Source organism: Aspergillus piperis, assembly GCF_003184755.1.
Source record: "Aspergillus piperis CBS 112811 unplaced genomic scaffold BO85scaffold_35, whole genome shotgun sequence".
In the NCBI taxonomy this organism is placed as follows: Eukaryota; Fungi; Ascomycota; class Eurotiomycetes; order Eurotiales; family Aspergillaceae; genus Aspergillus; species Aspergillus piperis.
The window spans coordinates 85,110-107,580 of NW_020291625.1; the positions used below are offsets into that span (position 1 = coordinate 85,110).

At 48.7% G+C, this 22,471-nt stretch overlaps 8 protein-coding genes and 2 non-coding genes across 10 annotated transcripts; 4 read left to right on the top strand and 6 right to left on the bottom strand.

The window, feature by feature from the left end:
* Positions 1 to 32: 32 nt before the first annotated feature.
* Positions 33 to 1,169, top strand: BO85DRAFT_472936 (DODA-type extradiol aromatic ring-opening family dioxygenase; the record flags this gene model as incomplete). The annotated part of the gene is made up of 5 exons (XM_025662589.1): positions 33 to 72; positions 127 to 270; positions 331 to 517; positions 599 to 727; positions 806 to 1,169. 5 exons carry the CDS (start codon positions 33 to 35, stop codon positions 1,167 to 1,169), a joined length of 864 nt encoding a protein of 287 aa, XP_025510007.1.
* Positions 1,170 to 1,177: 8 nt separating this feature from the next.
* Positions 1,178 to 3,806, bottom strand: BO85DRAFT_432245 (bifunctional terpene synthase/polyprenyl synthetase family protein). The gene is made up of 8 exons (XM_025658371.1): positions 3,494 to 3,806; positions 3,399 to 3,427; positions 3,071 to 3,333; positions 2,419 to 3,019; positions 2,216 to 2,370; positions 2,002 to 2,165; positions 1,705 to 1,952; positions 1,178 to 1,653 (listed from the first exon to the last, which is right to left on the bottom strand). The coding sequence occupies exons 1-8, from the start codon at positions 3,780 to 3,782 to the stop codon at positions 1,339 to 1,341; spliced, it is 2,064 nt and encodes a 687-aa protein (XP_025510008.1). The 5' UTR covers positions 3,783 to 3,806; the 3' UTR covers positions 1,178 to 1,338.
* A 1,078-nt stretch (positions 3,807 to 4,884) lies between these two features.
* Positions 4,885 to 6,684, top strand: BO85DRAFT_482116 (2-heptaprenyl-1,4-naphthoquinone methyltransferase). Its single transcript, XM_025663088.1, has 5 exons — positions 4,885 to 5,129; positions 5,186 to 5,248; positions 5,316 to 5,936; positions 5,996 to 6,277; positions 6,331 to 6,684. The coding sequence occupies exons 1-5, from the start codon at positions 4,911 to 4,913 to the stop codon at positions 6,451 to 6,453; spliced, it is 1,308 nt and encodes a 435-aa protein (XP_025510009.1). The 5' UTR covers positions 4,885 to 4,910; the 3' UTR covers positions 6,454 to 6,684.
* Positions 6,685 to 8,589: 1,905 nt separating this feature from the next.
* Positions 8,590 to 10,950, top strand: BO85DRAFT_508064 (C6 transcription factor; the record flags this gene model as incomplete). The annotated part of the gene is made up of 6 exons (XM_025664437.1): positions 8,590 to 8,712; positions 8,786 to 9,355; positions 9,427 to 9,578; positions 9,641 to 9,814; positions 9,865 to 10,212; positions 10,269 to 10,950. 6 exons carry the CDS (start codon positions 8,590 to 8,592, stop codon positions 10,828 to 10,830), a joined length of 1,929 nt encoding a protein of 642 aa, XP_025510010.1. The 3' UTR covers positions 10,831 to 10,950.
* Positions 10,951 to 10,986: 36 nt separating this feature from the next.
* Positions 10,987 to 11,083, bottom strand: BO85DRAFT_t278. The gene has a single exon. It is a non-coding gene; the product is annotated as a tRNA-Gly (tRNA).
* Positions 11,084 to 11,790: 707 nt separating this feature from the next.
* Positions 11,791 to 11,902, bottom strand: BO85DRAFT_t277. The gene has a single exon. It is a non-coding gene; the product is annotated as a tRNA-Leu (tRNA).
* Positions 11,903 to 13,908: 2,006 nt separating this feature from the next.
* BO85DRAFT_454302 (ATP-grasp domain-containing protein) lies at positions 13,909 to 15,202 on the bottom strand. The gene has a single exon (XM_025661255.1). The coding sequence runs from the start codon at positions 15,092 to 15,094 to the stop codon at positions 14,090 to 14,092; it is 1,005 nt and encodes a 334-aa protein (XP_025510011.1). The 5' UTR covers positions 15,095 to 15,202; the 3' UTR covers positions 13,909 to 14,089.
* A 558-nt stretch (positions 15,203 to 15,760) lies between these two features.
* On the bottom strand, positions 15,761 to 16,446 carry BO85DRAFT_384775 (GNAT family N-acetyltransferase; the record flags this gene model as incomplete). The annotated part of the gene is made up of 2 exons (XM_025656563.1): positions 15,761 to 15,981; positions 16,035 to 16,446. 2 exons carry the CDS (start codon positions 16,444 to 16,446, stop codon positions 15,761 to 15,763), a joined length of 633 nt encoding a protein of 210 aa, XP_025510012.1.
* Positions 16,447 to 18,101: 1,655 nt separating this feature from the next.
* On the top strand, positions 18,102 to 21,500 carry BO85DRAFT_408644 (uncharacterized protein). Its single transcript, XM_025657408.1, has 4 exons — positions 18,102 to 18,243; positions 18,370 to 19,189; positions 19,269 to 19,425; positions 19,993 to 21,500. The coding sequence occupies exons 1-4, from the start codon at positions 18,161 to 18,163 to the stop codon at positions 21,375 to 21,377; spliced, it is 2,445 nt and encodes an 814-aa protein (XP_025510013.1). The 5' UTR covers positions 18,102 to 18,160; the 3' UTR covers positions 21,378 to 21,500.
* A 296-nt stretch (positions 21,501 to 21,796) lies between these two features.
* BO85DRAFT_508080 (UBC-like protein) lies at positions 21,797 to 22,406 on the bottom strand (the record flags this gene model as incomplete). The annotated part of the gene is made up of 1 exon (XM_025664438.1): positions 21,797 to 22,406. One exon carries the CDS (start codon positions 22,404 to 22,406, stop codon positions 21,828 to 21,830), a length of 579 nt encoding a protein of 192 aa, XP_025510014.1. The 3' UTR covers positions 21,797 to 21,827.
* Between the last annotated feature and the right edge of the window lie 65 nt (positions 22,407 to 22,471).

Here is a 22,471-nt window from a genome sequence, read left to right on the forward strand (position 1 = left end):
TCGGAAACATCGGAGCAACAGCGACGTCCACCATGTCGGATGAGAAACTCCCCACATACTTTATCGGCCACGGTTCGAGAGCCTCCCGTTGCTATAGCGCAAAAGCAGTTTGCTGACTACCACCAGGCGGAGTCAGCATCCTCTTCAAGCCCGGCTATGGACCCGTTCAACAAGATCTCCGCGAGATCGGCAAGGAAATCAAGGCCCTGAAACCGGAAGCAATCGTCGTCACTTGCGGGCATTTTCAAGGCGCAAGTGATGCTATTGAAGGTAAATGGGTTAGAGAGCAGTTTCTATCCACTGGAGAAATCTAAAACCATCGTGCCGCAGTGAACCTCAAAGAACCCACCAAGGTGTGGCATGACTTGGGTCCTTCCTGGCACACGACATTCCCACACGTCTTCGAGTATCAATACCAGCATAAGTCGTCTAGAGCCCTAGGAGAGAAAGTATTGACGCATCTCCTCGATCAAGGGATTAAAGCGGCGGGAGTGGAACGCGATCTTGACCACGGAATGTGAGTTCCCTCACTGCGCTTTTGAGAGGCCAAGAAATTCGCTCTATCTAGTACCTAAACAAGCACTCTAACTATATCCAGATGGGTACCCTTCAAACTCATGTTCCCTGAAGGAGAGGACGAACTGGATATCCCCATCCAGCAGATCTCCACATACGCAGGAAACGATCTGGATGCACACGTCCGCCTGGGCGAGGCACTTTCGTCATTGTATGTTTTCCACAGTCGGTCGTTATCAACAATTATTGGAAAGCCAGTATATGAACAGAAAGCTAATTCACTTACTAGACCCGGTCGCATTCTCCTCATTGGATCAGGCATGATCGTTCACAACCTTCGAGCTACTCGCGAAGGAACGACCGACACAACAGTGGCTAGATCAATAGAACAAGCGGCTCTGAAAGCCTTGTCTGCCCCGACCCCCAGAGGCAGAAACGCGCAGTTTCTAGCATTTCAAAAGCGTGAGGATTGGTTGGACGCTCACCCTACAGAGGAACATGTTTTGCCGTTATATATGACCCTGGGCGTCGGGCGCGATTGGTCGGAATATAAGGTGTGGAATCAGGACCGGTATATTATAGGACAGTCGTACCTGTCGTTCCGTCTTGGAAAGCTGCCTTCAACGGTTGAGAGTTTAAGTGGGCGTTTGTGATGGCCGATACTGTAAAGATAGATATCTATTCACTAGCAAGTTGGCATAGCATATCCTGGCTTTATGGGACAATAACACATTACATATCTGCATAAGGAGACAAAAGAATTGAATGCTCGGATTAGAGCTACATTATCTTCTACAACACCTGTATGATCTCCACCATCAATCACAGCTTCAACAAACGCAATAAAGCCTTCAGCTTTTCATTCGGACCGAGGTTAGCCTCAACTCGCTCCAGCGTTTCCATCATTGCATCAAACAGCTGAACTGCAGTATTTCGAGCACATGCGAGACTACCAGCCTTTCTCATCTCATCAATAATATAACTCTTTATTTCGGACGACAGCTCCTGGCCATTCTCTCGATAAAACAATAACCCTCGTATCATGTCCGCCGCAGGGCTGTTTTGCAAGGCATGAATCAGCGGGAAGGAGAGTTTGCCCTCCGAGAGGTCTTCGCAGTAACCTTTGGTTTCAGTATACTATGCCATGTCAGTACCTTCTTTGAACCCAATATATTCCTAGGTACATACCTCATCTGATGTCAGATTCATGTAGTCATCTCGAATTTGGTAGTATCTCCCCATCAGTGTTATGAGGTGCATAAGTTCAGGGCACGACTCCGTCTTCGACTCAATTTCCATAACGCGTAATGCCATTCTGAAGAGCCCACCGGTTTTGTTATCGACCATATTAAGGTATTCTCTGGTTGTTGGGCATTTTTTCTGAAACTTCCAGTGAAGATCGAGCGCTTGCCCGAGGGCAAGATTCTCCAGTTCGTCTGTGGAGGTTAGGAACAGGGTTGGAAGAGGGGCTTGGTGGTTACGGACCGAGAAAGGCTGTTTTGCACGCATCTTGTTGCAGCTGGTCCAGATCACGACTCGCTTTCGCGAATAGGTAGGTTGCGCTGTTGATAGTCTGGGACTTGCCAAATACGAGATGTGCAGCTGGTTTTCCGCGACGGAGCATGGAGTCATCCTCGATGTCGTCGATCCTGTTTGGTCTGAGCTTAGGCCATGGACGGTTATCGAGGGGGGTACGAACATGAGAGTGGACTGGAAGATCATATCTGTGACGTGTTCTATGATAATGGCTGATGTATCTGGCAAATCGAGCCAAGTCCGTAGACATTCGATGAACTTTGACATCATCTTCTTTCCGGGCGTTGATCTTGTGTATTCGTACGGAGCCATACATAGCTACTGCTGTCAGTAGTGTGCCAGAAGTAGGTCCGGAAATGTTCTTACCTGCTCTGCTGGTGCCTTCTTAAACGGTGCTAGAATGACCCGTTGATCTCCTGCTGAGAGAACCGTAACATCTTTTCTGGGTGTATTGGAAGGTTTCTGGCTTGAAGCTGGTGGAGGATAGCCATGGAGTTTGTAGCGTATATTATTGCGACCTGTAAGCTGTGCTCTGTCCTCTGCGGTTGTTTTTAGCTTGACTCCATGAGATCTCGGTGAGATGGCCTGTGCATAACACGCCCCTCCAACACTTGTGGCCCAGAGGGCCATGTAGGCTCGCAGGTCAGCTGACTTTGAGCCCGGAGAGGCTTTCCAATCATCGTAATCAATAAGAAACTGTCGCTCAAGAAATAGTATCACACTCTTTAGGATGTCGCTCGCTTCTTCTTCTGTGTAGCCATAGTTGGCCATCAGGACAGCCATGGCATTGGATATAAACTCAAGGCTGTCACTTGTAGCATGCTTGTCAAAGTCTACATGAAAGCTTTCATAATCGCTAGCTAGCCCGGTAATCAAGCTACCAAGCTTAATGAGTGACGCCACTGAGGCCTGTTCATTCTCGCTGATATGTAAGCGGTGAAAGATAGGAATAACCAAACTAGCGAACCTTTACCACGTCAGCGCTATGCTACTTTCCCGCCTAGTATCGAGCACTTACATTCCGGCACTACTTCTGCTTCTCTGCTCTTTGTATTCATCAAATGTCATTTTGTCTAAAGAGGGCTTCGTCGGAGTTCCCAGCATTGCTGCGAATTTTTTCAGGGCAATCCTTTGCTCATAAGTTGGACGCCCAGGCTGCCAGAGTATTTCTGTAAATGCATCATAGTACAGATTGTTGATTTTATACCTGCTTTCCAAAAAGTTTGGTCCGTAGGATCTAGTCAAAATTCGGTTGGCAAGATCATTAACAATTTCTTGGTGCTGTCGCAGGTCAATAAACGTAATGGTATAAATCCAGATTGACGCAGACTAGAGACATAACACACCTCTGCAGCAGCAGGTCCGTCTGTTTCATCTGTATCCTCCTCATCACGTTAATCCACTCGCTTCTCAAATGCCAGGCCACATGAAGTGTGCTTACTGTTCCACAACGCAACAATGGTAGCGAATTCAAACACGGGGCCCCGTTCGATTGGCGCACATTCCGGGTATACATGTAAGAAGCTAGAGAGGGTTTCATTGTCCAGAATGGGAACAGTCGACTCCTTGCCTAAAGCTCGGCTCCAGTCATCCTTTATCCGGTCGATGACGCCGCTGTCAATAGGGGTTGACGATACGCGACTAGGGATGATATGGAAATAGCCTTCCGGTAGCTCACTAGCCTCAATGGGCCGCGAGTGGTGGAAGGGATAATCGTTAAGGACCGACATGATGATTTGTGGCTGTGGTCGTCGCAGATTCTGAGAACGGATGGTCTGAAAGTTGGGGGTAGCCTTAATGCACTAAATAAGCGGTGACGCGTTCGAGCGTTTCCCCTCCCCACTGAAATAGTGTGAAAGTGGTGAGATCCTGCATGCTGCATGCTTGATGCGATTCAGCCAATGGACACTCCAACTCCCACACATATTACCAGCATGCATCGATAGTTGCTCGCCTGCCTTTTTCTGCAGAGAAACTAAGATCATTTAGGCCAGCTTATCTGCAGACTCACCCCACGACAAACGGTATGCATTTGTACTTCAAGTAGGACTCTACTCTACCATTTCTCATCAGGATGTATTTGCTACGCTGTCTAGCTCTTCAAAGAGAACTCTTATGGCGAATGTGCCCTGGGGGCCTGGAATTGGGAGAACCCTAACTCCTGGATGGGCTACACCAACTGGAAATCAACGTAGTTATACATCGCTGCAACAATGTTAATCAAAATACAACAGGAAATATCTGCAAATCGACCTAGATAATTCTGACAGGTCATTTCATCCAATGCTTGTTATGTCTTGTGAGGCTCGCCTTTGTGGAACTGTATTTGCGATCGCCGTGACACCACGCCACTCAAGATCCAAAAACCATAGAATGGCTACACTTAAGGGCGCTCAGGTACTCCACAGTGTCCCTATTGGCTACTATGCATTCTCTTCATGGGCAGACACGATAAAAGCTGCGAATATCCTCGTCTCATTTGGGCCCGATAGGGGGGGAAACGCTAAGCCCGAGTTGTCCAGCCGGCAATGTAACTCGCCCGTGTTGGCAATCGAACAAGCCCCTTCCCTCGTCAACGTCGAGCTGCTTATGCTTCTGCAGCACTAGCCGCTATCATCCACGGAGATTTTAAGCGCAATACATACCATTGGCTATCACCGTCTCTGACTATAAATGATCCTTGGCTTGCAGAATTACGAAGAACTAGTTTGACTAGAGCAGGAAACTAATGCAGAAATCGTGTCCGCATTATGTTGCCCGTATGTTAGGGACTCGTCTGCTGTATTAAAGAGTAGTGCTCACCCCTGCCAAATGAACAGTAAACTCCACATTATTAGAAATCCTGCTACTCCGTAGATATGGTGCTAACCGCTATCACTCAGTCGTTCCAATCTTATGCTCTTCGCATGGTACAAGACACCCTGCGGCGCATTTCAGCCCCAGTGAAATTGACCGACCATGTTGGTGAAGAGGAGGAAGTTCTGTATGATGACCCGACGATCGCCGATTCTGAGAAAGCAATTGTCCGCGTCAAAGATGTGAACTTTTGGAAGAGGGCATTTCTAGATTTCGATCTGGTAAGCATTTGGCGACCGTCCAGCGGAGTTGGCTATCAGCAACTAATACCTCGAAGGGATTTGCAGAGTCCTACATGTTCCAAGAGATAGAATGCGATAACTTGTCCAAGATATTCGACGTAAGCCGTCTCTTACTCACAGGAACAACACCGCAGAACATGTCATACTGAAACATCAGTCAACCAGCTATATATTCAAAACCGCGCCACGCTCGACTCGGGAGGCTCACCGTTCCACCTCATCGTCCGCCTAGCCCAATGGTGGCGACCGAAAAACAACATTGAAAATGCGCGCAGCAACATCGTCTCCCACTACGATACCTCGAACGGACTATTCACCAACTTCCTATCTCCCGACTTGAACTACTCCTGCGCACATTTCACTAGCAATGCAGCAGAAACCCTTCAAACAGCCCAGCGAAGAAAAGTCCACTACATGATCAAAAAGGCGCGGCTTCAGTCAACTCACCACTTATTGGACATTGGCTGCGGCTGGGGAGATCTGATCATTGAAGCAGCACGACTCACTGGCTGCAAAGCGACGGGAATAACTCTTTCCGAGGAACAGAAGAGCCTTGCCGATGAACGGATCCGCGAAGCAGGCCTGCAGGACCGCATTCGCGTCTTACTGTGTGATTATCGCAACGCACCCCGACCTGAGAGTGGATACTATGACCGAGTTATCTCGATCGGGATGTTCGAGCATGTCGGCGCTGAGTATATGGATCAGTACTTTGAAGTGATCTCGCAACTGTTGCCGCCGGAGGATGGTGTGTTGGTTATTGATGGGGTAACGAAGATACAACCAGTATGCTATTCCCCCGTCTTGAATTCGTTACAGAGGATGGATTATCTGATATGTGGCAGTTCCACGAAACAAACCCCCGAGTGGGCGAATATATCGACCGCTACGTCTTCCCAGGCGGATACCTCCCCACCCCGAATATTCTCTTCGATTCTCAACATCGCGGCAGCAAAGGATCATTGGAAGTGACTTCCGTGCTCAGTTCGGGCCCTCATTATGGGAAGACTTTACTTGGATGGAGGGACAACTTCCTGGCAAACTGGGAAGATATCCGATCAGACTTTTGCAGTCGGCACCCTGAGGCTTCGGCAAAGGATGTTGAGGCTTATCGACGACGCTGGCTGGTGAGTTTCTCCGAATAATAGTTCGAAAATATCACGGGTTGCTAATGACTTAGTATTACTTCGAGTATTGCGAAGCCGGGTTTCGTAATCGCATCTTGGGAAATTACACTATTTGCGCAGTTCGAGCCCCTGAGCCGGTTGTGGGGTATGACAATTTGGACATTGCAGATGCTTAGGGTTGTTTGTTCATAATATTTTGAGTCCAACTTTGTGGCTGCGATTTCAGGTCGGATAAGTAGGCTTTATAGTATGGTTAGGATCGGGAGAGTTCGGTTAAGCTTTTGGCCCCTGCCATGGTAGCACCAACAAATTACCCGAGGTTATAAACTTCCAAAATCTGCTAATTTGCGAAGTGTGTACCATTCCTCACTTCTTGACTAGATAGCCTGTAGTACACGGTTCCTAACGCTAAACCCATATCCCAAATCACTACTTGCACTTCTCTTTGAGGCTTCGAAGGTCTCTGCTGTTGACTACCGCCCTCGAGGTTGGTGCAGATGACGACAAACTTAGCGGGTTCTCAAATTTTATTGTTGAAGTTGCAGACACGGATCTGTCCGAATTTACTTCTTAGCTATCTTCGACATATGAAACGTTCCAGTGGTGAGAGAGAGAATGTATCCATGGCTCCACGGAGCCCTCGCCGTTGAGTCGGTGATTGCTATCGAGGACAGGGGTGTATTGAACCCAGAGAGTGCTGTCAGCAGGCTCAAGTCCTAGGTTACTGAGTCCGTTGTCGCATTGCCGGAGGGCTGAGGCGAGCTGGGGGGCTGCCGTGAGGAGGAAATTGGCAGTTGCAAGGAGCGAAGAAGAGAGCTGCATTTTAAAGGAAGAATGGAGAGGTCACATAATGCTTATAAAAAGGTCATATGAGGTGCGATATCAAATGAGTGCTTGTTCTCGTCATTTGCTGCTGTTGATTATAATTTCAGTCACGGGGAGAATACATCCTCCTATATCCCATTCAGAAAGTAGGGTGATCATCCGATCATATCTTCAAAGACGCCTTTTCTCTGGTCTCACATTGACAAAATCTGTAAACCTTGTATACACTACAGAGTAAGCGTGGTCAAAGAATATTACACCCCCGAAGCGATAGACCGGGGCAAAAACTGGGGGTTATGTCCGTTCCTGATCATCAGAGCACTTTCCGGACGGTCGAACCTTCAATTAGAAAGAAAGCAAGAAAAGATCTGCACAAAGCGTGGCAAAATCAAGCACGGTCGGTCATCGTTCAGACACCATACGTACAAAAGTAGCAGTACAGAATAACGATTAAGATATGAACTCCACAGGGCTGCACTAATCACAGCTAGCCCTTAGATTATCTCTGTGGTCTAGACTTGGAAAACCTGTGACGACGAGATCGTCGATCATTCAATGCACACCAATGATGCGACCGGGCATGAGGGAACGTACGACAAGAGTAGATCGAATAGGAATTAGATCACCAAGTAATTAGAAACAGGGCGCAGTTCAAGAGGCAAGCTTGCTGTCAGGTGGTCGTGGCAAGTCGATTACCGATAAAACACCGAATTATATCATCGCGCTTATCTACTGAGCGAGCCTGAGCCCTACTAGTCGCTACAATTCAAGCCGTTTCTGCAGTAGTCGGTCCGCGGAGACCACTGCATCGGAAAGGACCCACCAAACAGAAATTCCGGATTAAGGGACAGTCAGGGGTGAATGAGCTAGCTGTATAAATCTACCAACCAAAAATCCGAGCGGTGGAAAGCCCCGCAAAGAGCAGCTCAGACTACAAAGGTTCGAGTGGAGTTCTAGAATGTTTCTCCTTCGGGCAAGTATTGTGCGATCGATAAACTAGCTCTGAGTGGCGGTATTCTCCGTGCATCCCGTCCCAGATTGGATAGCTCGCGGTGACGCAAGAGGCAACGCCCGCAGCATGTATAGGCGGATAAGTGGGCGGCTTTTTCGGTGCGGATGTATACATTTTACGGGACTGCCCGAGACAGGAAATTGTGAGGAACCGGGTTGAACCAACAAGATGTCACAGACAAACGAAAGTGGTCGATCATTGGTCTGGCAGTTCCTTCCGCACTGTTGTGGGCCTGCGGGAGATTGGCTGGAAGTCATTTCCATTTACTAGCGTCCCCGCCAGTGTGTGACCAACTTGACGGTCCGAGGATTGAAGTATCAAGGCACGCACACTGCCTCTTGCCGTCCTCTTATAAGCTTCAATGACTGTCCACCTTACTCTACTCATCATGATTCACATTTTTTTTGTTGACAGTTGGGAGCTCCCAGGACGTTCACTATAGCCAGGAAAATAAGAGTAGAATAACATCTAATCTATGACCTCGGAGAGAAAACCACGGATTTTGGCCCCTGCAGCCCCAGTTAAGGACCCCGTGCCACGGCCTTCGACGAGAAAAGTTTCTACAGCTTGCTCAAATTGCCGCCTCAAAAAGGCGAGGGTTTGTGCCCACAACATCTCATACTTTGCCTGTACTTTGCCCGGTCACGAAGTTAACCCTGCATCTCTTCCAGTGCAGCGGCACAGCACCATGCGACTCCTGTGTCAAGCACGATCTCGATTGCAATATCGACGAGGCCACGGACTCCCGCCGCAAAATTCACCTTAAACGGAAGATTGACAACTTAGAAGGCGACCGCGATCTGTTCGTGCAGGTACTGGAGATATTACGAAATGGTGGCGTCACACGGGTGCATTCCCTATTGCAGTTGATTCGCAGCAATCCCTCGTTGGAAGAACTTCAACTCTTTGTCGAGGACAAGCTAAAAGATATCAGTGCCCTCGATTCTACAATAGATGAAGTTCGGTTGTCAGATGACTTTGTCGTCAAAATCCCTCGGAGAGTGCTCAACATCAAGCGACTCGCCGATCAACCTGTCTTTCGTGTACCCGCAATACCCTGGACTAGAATAACTGATGATGATCACTTTGTCTCGCACCTTGTCTCCTTATATTTTACATGGCGCTACCCTTGCTTTCCCTGCCTCGACCAAGAAATATTCATACGCGACATGAAAAAAGCCAAGCTCAATACCCAGTTCTGCTCGCCCTTCCTGGTTAATGCCATCCTGGCTGATGCCTGTGTAAGCTGCCGACTACTTTTCTCAGACAACTTCTTTTGATAGGCATTTCATTGACGTAATCATTCATTCAGGCATACTCAGACTTTGCAGAGGCATACGAAGTCCCTAGCGATCCGTCTACGCGAGGATTACACTTTTACAACGAGGCGAAGAGATGTTTCGAACAAGAAGATGGGCATTCTACCCTAGCCACAGTACAAGGGCTGGCAGTATTATCAACTTGGTACGACTTAATATGTCTCTAGTCTTTTATACGATTCGCGAAATGCTGACTATGAGAGTTAGTGCATGCTTAATGGGCAAAGACAGGCGGGGATGGATATACCAGGGTCAGCTTGCTTTTGCTGCGAAGGAGCTTCAACGCACGCTTCGCACCATATCCTCTGGTTCTTCTGACGAGGCATCTGATATACGACGGGTTACCGATCTTACTCTTTGGGGTTTGTACAACATGACAATGTATGTCACACCAGTGAAGTTGTGTGTGGGGTAAAACTGACTTCTACCAGCGCAACCGCCTTCGCTTACCAAAAGCCGCCATTGATCGAAAAGCCTAGTCGTCCATGTCCGCCTAGTGCTTATCACAATGACGGTCCGCTATGGCACCCTTATCCGCACGACGGCGATAGTCTTCAGGGGCACTACATGTGCTATTTCAATGGCTTATCTGAGCTAACAGCAATCGTTGACGATTGGTGCACGTTGCTCTTCGACGGCTTAACGAGTCCGACGCCCGATGAGGTTCAAGATATGGAAAACAAAGTCCGTAGACGCCTGGCAGTGTGGGAAAAGACCCTCAAGCCATGTCTCAGGATAGAGACTGGGCGTGTGATCCTCCCCCACGTATTATGTCTACAGTATGTCGTATCCATTTTCGAAAAGATTATCGATTCCATTTAACGCTGAAACGCAGTATGTATTATCACAATATCTGTATCACAATTACGGAGCTCGCCAAAACAGCAGAGCATGGGACAGAAGATCAGCATTTGGGGCCGGAAGAACTATCTCTTTCAGCTGCTCGCCAAATTGCCGGGTTGATGGAAATACACCGATCTACCTGGGGTATTGATCTATTTCCAGCAAGTCATATTCATTGGATTGCAGTGTCCATGTTTACTCTCTTGGGAAAGCTTGACGTGCCAGCGAACCAGGAGGCGTTTGTCAATCTTTGTGTGGCGGCAAAAGTAGCGTCTCGACGATGGCCTCTTGCACGGGGCACATTACGGACTGTTCAAGTCACGGCGAAAAAGCTCGGGGTAAGGCTTCCGCCTGAGACAGATCCACTGTTCATAGATTTCGAAAGAAAGATTTGGGGGCCTAGGGGTCGCAATGGGCTCAGCAGCCTGTATCCCAATTTTGCTGTTTTGACAGGAACATTACGAAACGAAGCCGTTGAAATGGACAAGTTCCTAGAGAAGGAAGATGACTTGGAGGCTCTCGACCTTGCGGAAGATGACGAAATGGTCTTGTAGGAGAGCAGCGACTACACTTGATCGGGGCGAGCAGCACGCCATCAGAGTCATGTATCATTAGCGAGATAAGAACACGGAGTCTCACCACAAAATAATAAGATTAGAAGAATATTAACAGACACCTTGAGCAGAATGTAAAAAGATATTGCTTCAAAATGCGTTAGCTGGGAGTCGAACCCAGGGCCCAACCTTTCGATTTCGCTATCGCAGGAGATCATGGAAGGGTTGAATGTTACCGTTACACCACTAACGCATGGGGTGAAAAATAGATAGCTCTCTTTGCTTCATAGACAACATAATACTATCTCGTTATCATAATAGTACCCGAAGCCCATGTATGGTGAGGTGCCGCCGATAGCGAGGCAGAGGAGGAGGGAGGTGAGGGAGAATTGTGAATGGTGGATGGTTAGGGTTACGGAGTGGTTGGTGGGTTGAGGGGGGATGGTAGAGGAGTTTTGATTGTGAAGGGTGATGTGGTTTATCAATGTTGTGTTGATGTTGGAATGGGATAGCCGGATTCATAAGTTATCAGTAGCAGTAGCAGTAGTAGTGTTCTTGTGGTGCTAGGCTGGTCTGTTCCAATATAACCTAGTATCTTGAACGCTGGATGTCTTCTTGGGTGAGAATTGCTGGCATATTTGATTGCCAATTCAATTGTTGACGTATCTTGCTAGGGTCTGACGTGTTGTATATCACTGGGAATGAGTGGAAAGGTTATTGTTTATTTCTGGGGCGGAACAAGCTCTATGATATGCTTGTAGTCTGGCGTTTATCTATGAGAAAGTGAAGGGAATTTACTGGAAGGTGGAGATAGGAGGAGAAACGGAGGAAAGGATCAGGGGGGAGAGAATAATGATGATCACTTCCTATATGTAGTGAAGCTATGTGTGGTGAAGAAACAAAAAGTAATCTTAGTTTCATGTGATGACAGTTACCAGATGGTGGCGAAGAAAAAAGAATTGACAAGAGTGGGATTCGAACCCACGCCATCTTACGATGATCAGGAAGCTATGAAGCTGGGTATTAAGGTGGACCTTAACCTGACGCCTTGGACCAACTCGGCCATCTTGCCGTGAACATGTAAATTGGCTGGTAAACTATGTAATATTAAGGAAATCCATTCTGAGCACCCTATTTACTTGGTTCCGTTCAGTTCTCCGGCCAGAGGTGAGGCAGGGTGGTTCATAGTTCCTCTTGGGAATAAGTACCTTCTAAGAATGAACAACTCTCCATTTACATTAGTAGCACGATACCGGTGTTAACTAACTTTGCGGTTACTATACTATGCTCGTGTGAAGAAGAATCCGGTACGTATGAGAAATATCACAACTACTACAGGAGTAGTAATAGGAAAATCGACCACATCGGCATCACTCACAGCATGAACCACCATCATTGTTATGTGCCACCACTTCTGTTTGAATTACGATTAAACAGCAGCAGGAACATACAGTAGAGTATCATACCTCAGACTACACCTCATGCCCCTGCGCGGTAGAAGTAGGCAGTCAACTACTACTAGTAGTGCTAGTAGCTCTTTCCCCCACCACAGGCATACAAATTTTTGGCACAACAAACAATAGTAGGAGTGTTACAATTCTCCATGTTCGTTACCAATTACCCAATTAAAATTAGTACTCCGTGGAGCTACCCCCTCTTTTCACCTTTCCACCCGGGATTCCAAACAAGCTACAGAGTGCTAGTCTGCTTGGTACCTTTCAAAGCAAACCCCGATCGTGCCAGGGACCTCTAAGTGGTCACGTCCTACCACAGACCCATCAATGGTGGTTACCTATTACCTTTTGCCCTACAGGGTACCAATGGTTACTTATTTACATGCCCATTTCGCCATAACAATTCTTGGAAGGCGGCGATTGGCTGGGGGAGGTCAACTACCCAAGTACTAGTACCACATGACCGACTGGAGGAAGCTCCACATCTCCTCCAGCCTGGATGATCCTACTGGTAGTACTAAGTACCTTCTCTACATACCACTCTTGCGCCATTTGGTATCAATTGGTGCTTCTCAATTTGAACAGTATGGACTAAACCTGGGTAAGGTTAGAATTTGGCTCTTGTCTTTGTAACTGCCAGCATATATTTCGGACCACGGCTTCCAGATACTCTATCCTCTCTCACCATATCACTGGCGGCGGACCTGAGTGCCCCCTCATCTACTGTCATGCCATCTAATCAGACTAGATGCAGCTAATCTAGTCCTCTTAAACAGGTTTTAAGCCCATCCCAGGCGTTCCACTAAGACATCGCAACTCACATGCAGCTTCAAATGTGGAGTTGGTAGCCTATCCTGGTACAATACGAATGGTAATGCATATAAGTGTTCTAGATCCTCCGGGCGGAAAAACAGATGACGCAAACAGCATCAGGAGGTCTTCCTGCTTTCGACCAAGCCATGCACGCCCATAGTAGCGGGGCCCAACAAGGCAATTCGAGCTCAATGAACAGGCGATCTCCCACTGAGAATTCGAACAGCGGCGTCTCACCTCCGACTGCTCAGGGAACACAAATGCATGCCAACAGCCTTCACCACTCCATTCATCCGAAAGCTGTTGCGCCACCGGAATTGCTGGCGATAAAAATCATAGCCTCACGTTATCCCACCTTAGTGATACCGCAGCGTGCTTGCATCAGCAACGTAACAAAGCCATGCCGTTTTTCCCCCCAGGCTAAAAGAATGTTTGATTACCTCTTGTTAGATTTGTGCCTAATGCTGTGACCACCTTGAAGGGTTAAATTACAATCTTGCCCAAGTGTCCTTTAGGATTGAAGATATTTTCCCCAGGAGTACTCTTCCTGTGAACGCAAGGCACAAGCCAAGATGGTCGTTAAAGAATGAATTTTGTCGCCTCTTACTCCACCCCGGAAATACAAAATTTGCTGTAGGTCTTGAACCATTCTGCAGCGGAGCTTTGTCTTTTCTAGTGCTAGCCCGGCCCGGGGAGATTGCGGGCTTCCGGTTAAGGCTACGACTAGTCGACGGGTAAAGCAATAAAGCAACTGATTGAGGCTGGGAGACTGTATTAGTGGTCCTATTTGGCATGAAGGTGAGCAAAAATCTGTGATCGTGAAGGTCTGCTAGGATTTTACTAATGCTGATTGGTAACTCTGACACATTTCTAACACCAACTCTGAACCCAGTGAGAACGTTGCGCTTTCCTTCGATCCACACCACCTTGCAATTATTGGCAGCAACCACCTGTCCACACGTAGCGTGCGTCAAATATAAGCAGCTGGGGTTTTATGATGCTTCCAAGAGGAGGGACAGCATCCCGGAGATTCCTTTTCCGGTCTCGAGCCACAGATGGGGCTCGATGGCTTCGATCTCCATCAAAACGAATGGCCGATCCTCCGTGATGAGACCGTCAATCCGCACGTAGCCAATCTCCCCGGAGCTCACGCCCTCCGTGGACTCGTATCCGAAGCGGCGTTGAAGTGAGTTGAAAACATTCTGAGCCACTTGGAGACTCTGTAGCTTGATATCGAGGAGGTTCGCTAGCCTAGCGGATCCACCATACTCGTCCTGGACTCGGAAGTCTCCTTTCTGCGGGGATTTGACCATGACATGGGTGAGATGAGAACCCACGAAGACGAATGAATACTCTCCCGTTGAGATTGCAGGTTCGAATTTCTGAATCAGCAAAGAACTCCGGAGACCCCCAACGGTGCAAAGCTCGAGGAAGGTCAAGTCATCCGCTGAAAGTGCTGATGTGTTTGTGATCCGCCGGGTTAGCGTGGAGGATGCAGATATCGATGGTTTCAGGACCACGGACCCCGACGGAAGGAATTCATGCACCAGGGCATTCAATTCAGTTACACTGTACTTCCGAGGATCCACGATTTTGGTCTTAGGAATAATGAAGCCTTCCTGCTCCATATCCAGCAAGTACCGTTTGTCCGCATTCCACCGGACAAGTTTTGTGTTGTTGATGATGCGAGGAATGTTGGACAGAGGGGCATCTGGCAGGCTCCACACCAACTTTTCCGCTTTGTCAAGAAAGGCGAAAAACTTCTTGGGATGTTTATAGTACTCATTGCACCAAAGGAAGGTGACCACGTCGAACTGACTGAGCACTGTCACGACATCCTCATCCATCCAGCATTTGAGCGTGACCTGGGCTCCTTTCTCCAATAGGAGACCGGGCAAATCGTAGTTTTGATAAAATGGCCATTCTGCCCTTATCGTATGGGGCTGTTGCGTGGTGAGGAACAAAATCCTTTGCGGGGTCTCAAGGATTGGACGCATTGCGTTGAAAATATATCTATGAAAAGGGTAGGAAATTATATGAAGTCTCAAGATTGTAGGCTAATAAGAATGCTATGATATGTGTCTTCAAACAGTCGGTCTTGCAACAAAGCGGTGCTTTAATACTTGGTCTTCTTTCATGGATCTGAATGCCGGCTTCCTGATCCTTTCCTCCTCTGCTGATGGGGCGTATGCAGCCAGGGGATTACTCTCCTTGGTTACATGAACTAATGACAGCGTCCCTCAACGACGCCATACCTGCCTTGTTTCACACAATTAGTACATACATGCATGGTGGCGGCATGTAGGAGCACGACTTGCGTCGGAGTTGCCGCTTTGTCTGCAACTCAAACCCCGAGTCCAGTGGAATCAAGGACAAGGTCTTGGTTTCATTGACTAACAGATCTAACAACTCTTACTATCAAATTATAGGTAGTAGCAAATCATTGCTGGGCAAAGAGTGGTATACCATAGACACGCTCAAGAGAAGGAATTTTACCCCGCGACAGCAGGTTTTGCGTTCAATTCAGTAGACCAAGCCTATCTGCTGGCGGATACTTGCAGTTTGTCTCCCGCCTTTCATCAGGTCATTCAAATTCTATACGGAGCACATAGCAATCAATTACTACACTTCCTACTATAGAGGAACCGCGAAAACATATCACTTCACACTTCCTTAGTTCTTGGCTCTCTCACCATGGAAGCGAGCCCGCAAGCCATACTTTGAACCACGAAACCGAAACGCTCGTAGATTGGCTTTCCGGCTTCACTCGAGTCAATGTAGATTAAAGCATTCTCTTGATCTGCTACCCGACATCCCCATTCAAGAAGTAACCGCGCTGCACCCATGCGTCGGTAGCCGGTATGCGTCGCGAGCATATCAAGGTCTGCAGGTAGATCAGATCCTCATTCCGTAAAGATTCCTGCTTTCAGAACTTACAGAAGTTTTTACTGGAGTTTCCAACTAGGCGATCCCGAACCTCCTCCAATCGTTGAAAGTATTCCTCGTTACGGCGGGCATCCATATCCGGGTGCCAGGGGGGAAACCGGGGGCCACGCTCCTTGGATGTCTCAAGAGACCATTTGGCATAAGCGGCAATACGCCCGGTCTGGCTGTCAATTACCTTGAGGTACTTCTCGCGCGGCTTGTTTAGCATGTCGTAGCGAATGGCTGACTCCCACCAATGCCGTACTCCTGGAGTGTCAGGCCAAATAGCAAGCATGGAGGGAGTGCTGAAGGCATTGTACCACAGCTGTATCAGCTCCGGCACGTCCTCGATTCTTGCCGATTCGAGTTTGAGCGGTGGATCTGGTGTCAGAGTACCGGTGACTGTGGTGATTGTGGTTGCCATAGCGGGGGATAAACTATCAGGAAAAGATCCGGGCTGCTTGTGCAATGAGCGGTTCATTGGGCCTTCGCAATTGTGATATGGAAAAATATTCAATTGTCAAACGCCACCAAAGCACGAATTGCTCAAAGGCCACATGACAACGGAAAGAGGGAGAATCACCAGTACCCAATTTCACTAATGTCGATCGATCGATCCCATCTGGCCGCCATAACCGGTTTGCTTATATTAATAGTGACCGCCATTATACGTTCCCAGGATATTCCCGAAATATAATTCTGCGCCGCCTTAATTAAGCAAGAGACCAACTAGGGCCTATAACGGAATCTGGACCGCCAACCCCTCACCATCGATGGGGCCCCGAGCTCGGCCCGCTGGTGGGTCCCGCCGACTCATGTAGCATTGCAGCTAGAACCGGCCAGTGAAAGCTCTCCTCGCAAGCCCAGGCACCACTTCAGATGCACTCGTCCAAAGAATGCTTTAATGAGTGGCGACCAGCAGAGAACGGAGCAGTTGCTAGGCATTGCAACATGGAACCCCCTGAGCACGTCGCTGTGCCCGCCTACTGATGGCCCCCATTTCAAACCCCGAGTGGCAATACATGAGCTTACCATCTGACAATGCAGGTTCAATATACACTAGTGTCAGACGTAAATCCCAATAGCAGGCCAGCTACGGGGAATCTGGGGATTGTTCCTCGGCCCATCAAAAGATCTGTAAATATGCAACCCCAACGACTCACCAGCGTTGTCGTGGCACCCTCCCATGTAGGCGTCTATGGAAAACTTTGGGGACTGCTATGTAGCCCGCAAAATGGGAGACATCTATCTTTATTCCTCCATGGGAAGGACCCATCTGCGCTATTATGTGGCTCTCAAGACGTCGACTCGAGCTTTTCGAAAGCTCTACAAGCCCGATCGGACATCTCAACCATACCAATGTTCTACGCAAAGGGAGAATAAGGAAAGAAAGCCGAACTTCTTGGATGACTGAACAACCGCAAAATCGATGGCTGTGATCGAAATGTGGCAGTTTATTTGCCAACACGCTATAATCGATTCTTCGTCTTTTCTATAGGCTACCATCCACCTAAATGAGGGGTGATGCAATGAGGTTACATCGAAAGCAGATCAGCCAGCATCATCGTGCTGAAGCAAAGATTGTAATAGGTTAACATCCCAGCTCGTTCTGTCGTAGCAAACAGCACAATTCCAAGATACAGTCAACAGATCCCGAAATACATGCATATGGACCTTGCCCAGGTTGAAATAGCGAAATAATGCCAAACGATTCGCCAGTCAGAGACGGAGGTCTGAATTTGGCCGTTGCGCGAAATGCATACGGACAAATGGTCGAGAACAGAAATTTTCCGAGTCTCAAACCCCGAAGTCGTTCGTATGATAATCAAAGTTATTTCTCTGTAAAGCAAAATGTGGCGAATAACTAATCACGACAGAGAGCATACACGCCAATGACGGTAATAATTCGCTCGCATGATTGATGCAGAATCTAGATTGCATGTTCTACTTGCCTAGCTGATACTGTGAAGTAGGTTCTGATGGCTGATGACGCCAGAAAAAAGAATCCTTTCTGGGTGTAAGATGAGGCTATAAATAGTGCTTCCTGACCGGTGCAATCAACGCTCATTATCAGAATATCGGATCACGATCTCTCAGAAACGATCGAACCTCTTAGCTCTTCTATTCCGCGATTCAATATGCCTACCATCGGTCAAGTTTACCAGCTTTCCAAGACTGAAGAAGATTCTTCAAAGATTGGCACTGCGTTCGGAGATATCAGGTATGTCTTATGTATTTTCCTGTATCCTCCTGGGGGGCTAGCTGTATGATGCGGACAGCCATCATGATTGGATCCCTCTCTTCTTATTGCACCACAACTTGTTGTAAGCCATACTGACCTCTACAGCATTCTCGGCGAAAAGGTCCGCAAAACCCAGTTTGCCAACCCGTTAACTCAGGCCATCCTGTTTCTCCATCCACACTTGATCCAAACCTACAACCCCCTCAAAGGCCGAACACTGAGCACAAATGGTCCTATTCGTGCCGGCGAGCTCCTCATGGCCGACCTTCCCTATGCCGTGTTGCCAACCGTGGCCGTTGGGGATAGCGAACACTCCATTTGCAGCAACCTGGGCTGCAGTCGACGCGTTTCCCGGCATGCAGCAAATAGTGTTACATGCGAGACTGGCTGTTCTCTTGAGATCTGGTGGTGTAACGAGTCTTGTAAAGATGAAGACCAGGCTCGTCACGACTTCGAGTGCGCCTGGCTGAAGAAGTACAGCCCTGTTCTCCGCCAGGAACTCGGCGATCACGATTATTACATGCTTTGGATCATCATCCGACTTCTTGCAGCCCGGTACCTTGAGCTTCAAGGCACAGCGCCAACCAACGTCCACCAGCAACTCACATTCCAAGATCGCTTCGTTAGCGGCTGGAAAGGCGTCCAGCTCCTCCGAAGCAACCGTGACTCCTGGCCCACATCCCAGCTTCAACACTGGACCACCCTAGCGGAAAAATATCTGCTACAGTCTTCACCCCTCCCGGAAACCCTCGACCTCGATACGCTCATCGACCTGATCTGCGCCGAGGAAACCAACGTTTTCGAACTTTGCCCTGGCCCGACGGAGATCATCCCACACCAATCTCCGGGCGTCAAGCGCGGCACGCAATACGGCCTAGCTGTGTTTCTGCGCATCACCCTCGCAAATCATTCTTGCGCGCCCAATGTAAGCACACATCCCACTTCCCGCCCAACTGCGTGTCCCCAAGTTGACCTGTCGCTCGCTAACATAACCCACCACGTAGGTGACACACCAAGCCGATGACCGTGGTCGAATGATGGTGACTGCACTACGAGACATCGCGCCAGGCGAGGAGTGTTGTACCTCCTACTTTGACCTGTCTGAATACGTTGACCTGCAGGCACGTCGGAAGAAAACCCAGGAGTTGTTCACATTCACGTGTACGTGCCCGAGGTGTTTGCAGGAGGAAAAGGTCCAGAATTAGTATGCGACCAATGTAATTGGAGAGAGAAATGTGCTCATGCAGGTGGGATGCGTTTTGTGATACGTCGTTTTTGCGGGCTTAAATATGAATTGCCTCTGATTTGTCCAGTGGCGGTACTCCATGGAGTATGTGTGGCCCGTGCTTTTGCGGGATTTGAGACACCAGGGTTAGCAGATTGCTCGTTGTATATTGTTGCCTCGAGAGAGATTGAACTAGTCGCAGAGAGTAATAAAATCACGGAGAAGAGTTGTCAGCCAGTCCCTTGCGCAGAAATGAAAATTCGTGGGTGGCACAAGTTGTCAGGTGGAGTTCTGCCGGAGGACATAAAATGGCTCACTCCATCCCTCTTTCTGAGGTGTAGCCAGCTCATATCTAGTTTCTCGTGATATACCTACCGCTGCAATGTCGTTCCCCCGCTGTGCCTTATCCTTCCTGGGGCAAACCACAGTTCGTAGATTCCTCGGCCAACAACAGCCCCTTTGTCAGCCAGTCCACCAAATACGACAGTATTCGCCCTCCATAGACTATCAGGTCTCCGCAACAAGATCGACCATCGCTCAACTCCTTAACCATATTGACTGCCAGCGAACTGCAGCACAGTACCTCTCCCACTTCACCACACCCCAGTCCCCTACACAGCAGCCCTTCGCAGTCATCAAGGTCGGCGGAGCGATACTAGACACCCACCTCCATACCCTCGCATCAAGCCTCGCCTTCTTCAGTCGTATGGGCCTATACCCCGTTATCGTGCACGGGGCCGGACCCCAACTCAACAAGATCCTCGAGGATGCAGGCGTGGAACCACACTTCGAGGAGGGAATCCGCGTGACAGATGGCAAAACCCTGGCTCTTGCTCGGAGACTCTTCCTCGACGAGAACCTTAAATTGGTTCAAGCGCTCGAGGAGATCGGGGTTGCGGCGCGGCCAATCACAGCGGGTGTGTTCCAGGCTGAGCACCTCGATCAGAAGAGATATGGTCTTGTCGGACGGATAACGAAGGTGGAGACGGCGCCGATTGTTTCGGCGATGAAGGCGTCTTGCTTACCCATTCTTACGTCTATGGCTGAGACGAGGGATGGACAGGTGCTTAATGTGAATGCGGACCTTGCGGCTAGTGAGCTGGCAAGGGCGCTGAAGCCGAAAAAGGTGGTTTACCTTGCTGAGAAGGGGGGCTTAGTGCATGGGGTGACGGGGAAGAGGATCGAGAGGATTAATTTGAGCGAGGAGTTTGAGGACCTCATGGCACAGGAGTGGGTGAAGTATGGGACGAGGTTGAAGATTCGTGCCGTGGAGGAACTTTTGCGGGGGTTATCGGGTACGTCTAGTGTGTCGATTGTCCATCCCGTGGATTTGCAGCGGGAGGTTTTTGCGGCCTCCGGTGCAGGGACATTGATTGAGCGTGGAACGAGGATCTATAGTACCACTTCTGCGGAATTTAGGGATGAGGAGAGGTTGGTACATGCTTTGGCACGACAGGGAGCTGGGGACGACGAGGTGAGGTTTTGTGTGAATGAGATGCGGAGGAATCGTCCGCTCAAGATGTATTTCAGCGATCCGTCATCTTTGAGTCCGTTGGCCGTCGTCGCATTTGGCTCTGGTGGCGCACCGCATTTGATTACGTTCCCGAGCGGGATTATGGGTGCGGGTGCTGTTGCTGATGATATGTTTGTTCGGATCACGAAAGACTTTCCCCAGTTGGTGTGGAATGTTCGTGATGATGATGACAGGCTTGAGTGGTTTTCGGCTCGCGCAACGGGAAGGTTTCAGCATGGAGGTTGGGTTATGCTTTGGTACGGGTTGAATCAACAGGAAGCTAGGCAGTTAATATTAGGGTTCCAGGATGGTTATGAGAGGGATAGGGTTGGATTGGAAACGGCTGATATCCAGGGAATCGCTGCTCAGGCATGATGGTGTTCTCCATCATTCATTATGGACCTTAGGCTGGTTTGAAGATATTTACTGCTGGCCATGTTAGTTGTGTTCCAGCACTTTGTATCACCTTTCCGTAATGGAGTCATGATACCCAATTTGAAGATACTTCCCAAGTTGTACAGCATAGAGGGGTCCTTATGATAGCCTCCGGGAGTCGTAAAAATCTCACTGACGAGCTAGCTAAAAGGACAGTTGATTGGCCTTTACAATGCTTATAGTTTCTCCTCAAAGAGCCAGATCTGTGTGTCTCTTATTGAAAGGGAAGCAGTTATAGTAAGAATTCAAGCCAGGTAAAGACATTACTGCCGAAGATACTTCTGAAGCGAACATTTCTGCATAAGGGAATGCTAGTGTACAAAGCTGTTGGCCAATGTGATGATACGCCCCCCCCCCCCAGCCATAATCACACCACACGCCTGCAAACAATCACTCTAAAGCATCTGCCCCCGAGGCATACATTCTCGTCCAATCCCTCGCAACCATCTCAAACATCGCCCGATTATCCAAAAATATGCTCCCCGCGTCCTCATTCGCAAAGCCATACACAACATTACCACCTTCCACCCCCATCCCCGGATCCCCCAACATAGCAGAAAGCGACAGCAGAACGGTCCGCACAGAAAGTGCCTGACTCCACTCATCTTGCAAAATATTCAAACAGACTTCCCCGTACGGACCAATGTTTGGATGCCAGATCTTCGTCATGAACATGCATACCGGTGGTAGATCGGGATACAATGGTGGGATGCGGATGTGGATATGAAAAAGGCCTCCTTCGTAGAGACTGCCGACTGGACCGGCTATTGTGCCGATGATATCGAAGAGGTGGTCGGGGCTGACGGGGCGGAATGAGATGAAATCGCATTGTGGGGATGCTGGGCCGTTTTTGGTGGCGGCGAGATATTCAGCTCGGATACGGCGGAGGGAGTAGCATGGGATGGGTGTAGTGAGGTAGGTTAGGGCGGTCGTAATAGAGAGGTGGTTTTGGTGGTGGATGATGTCCATTTTGGGGTGTTTGGTGGGGTTTCTGTTTGGTTGTTTGATAGTTTGACGTTTAGGGAGTTTGTGTG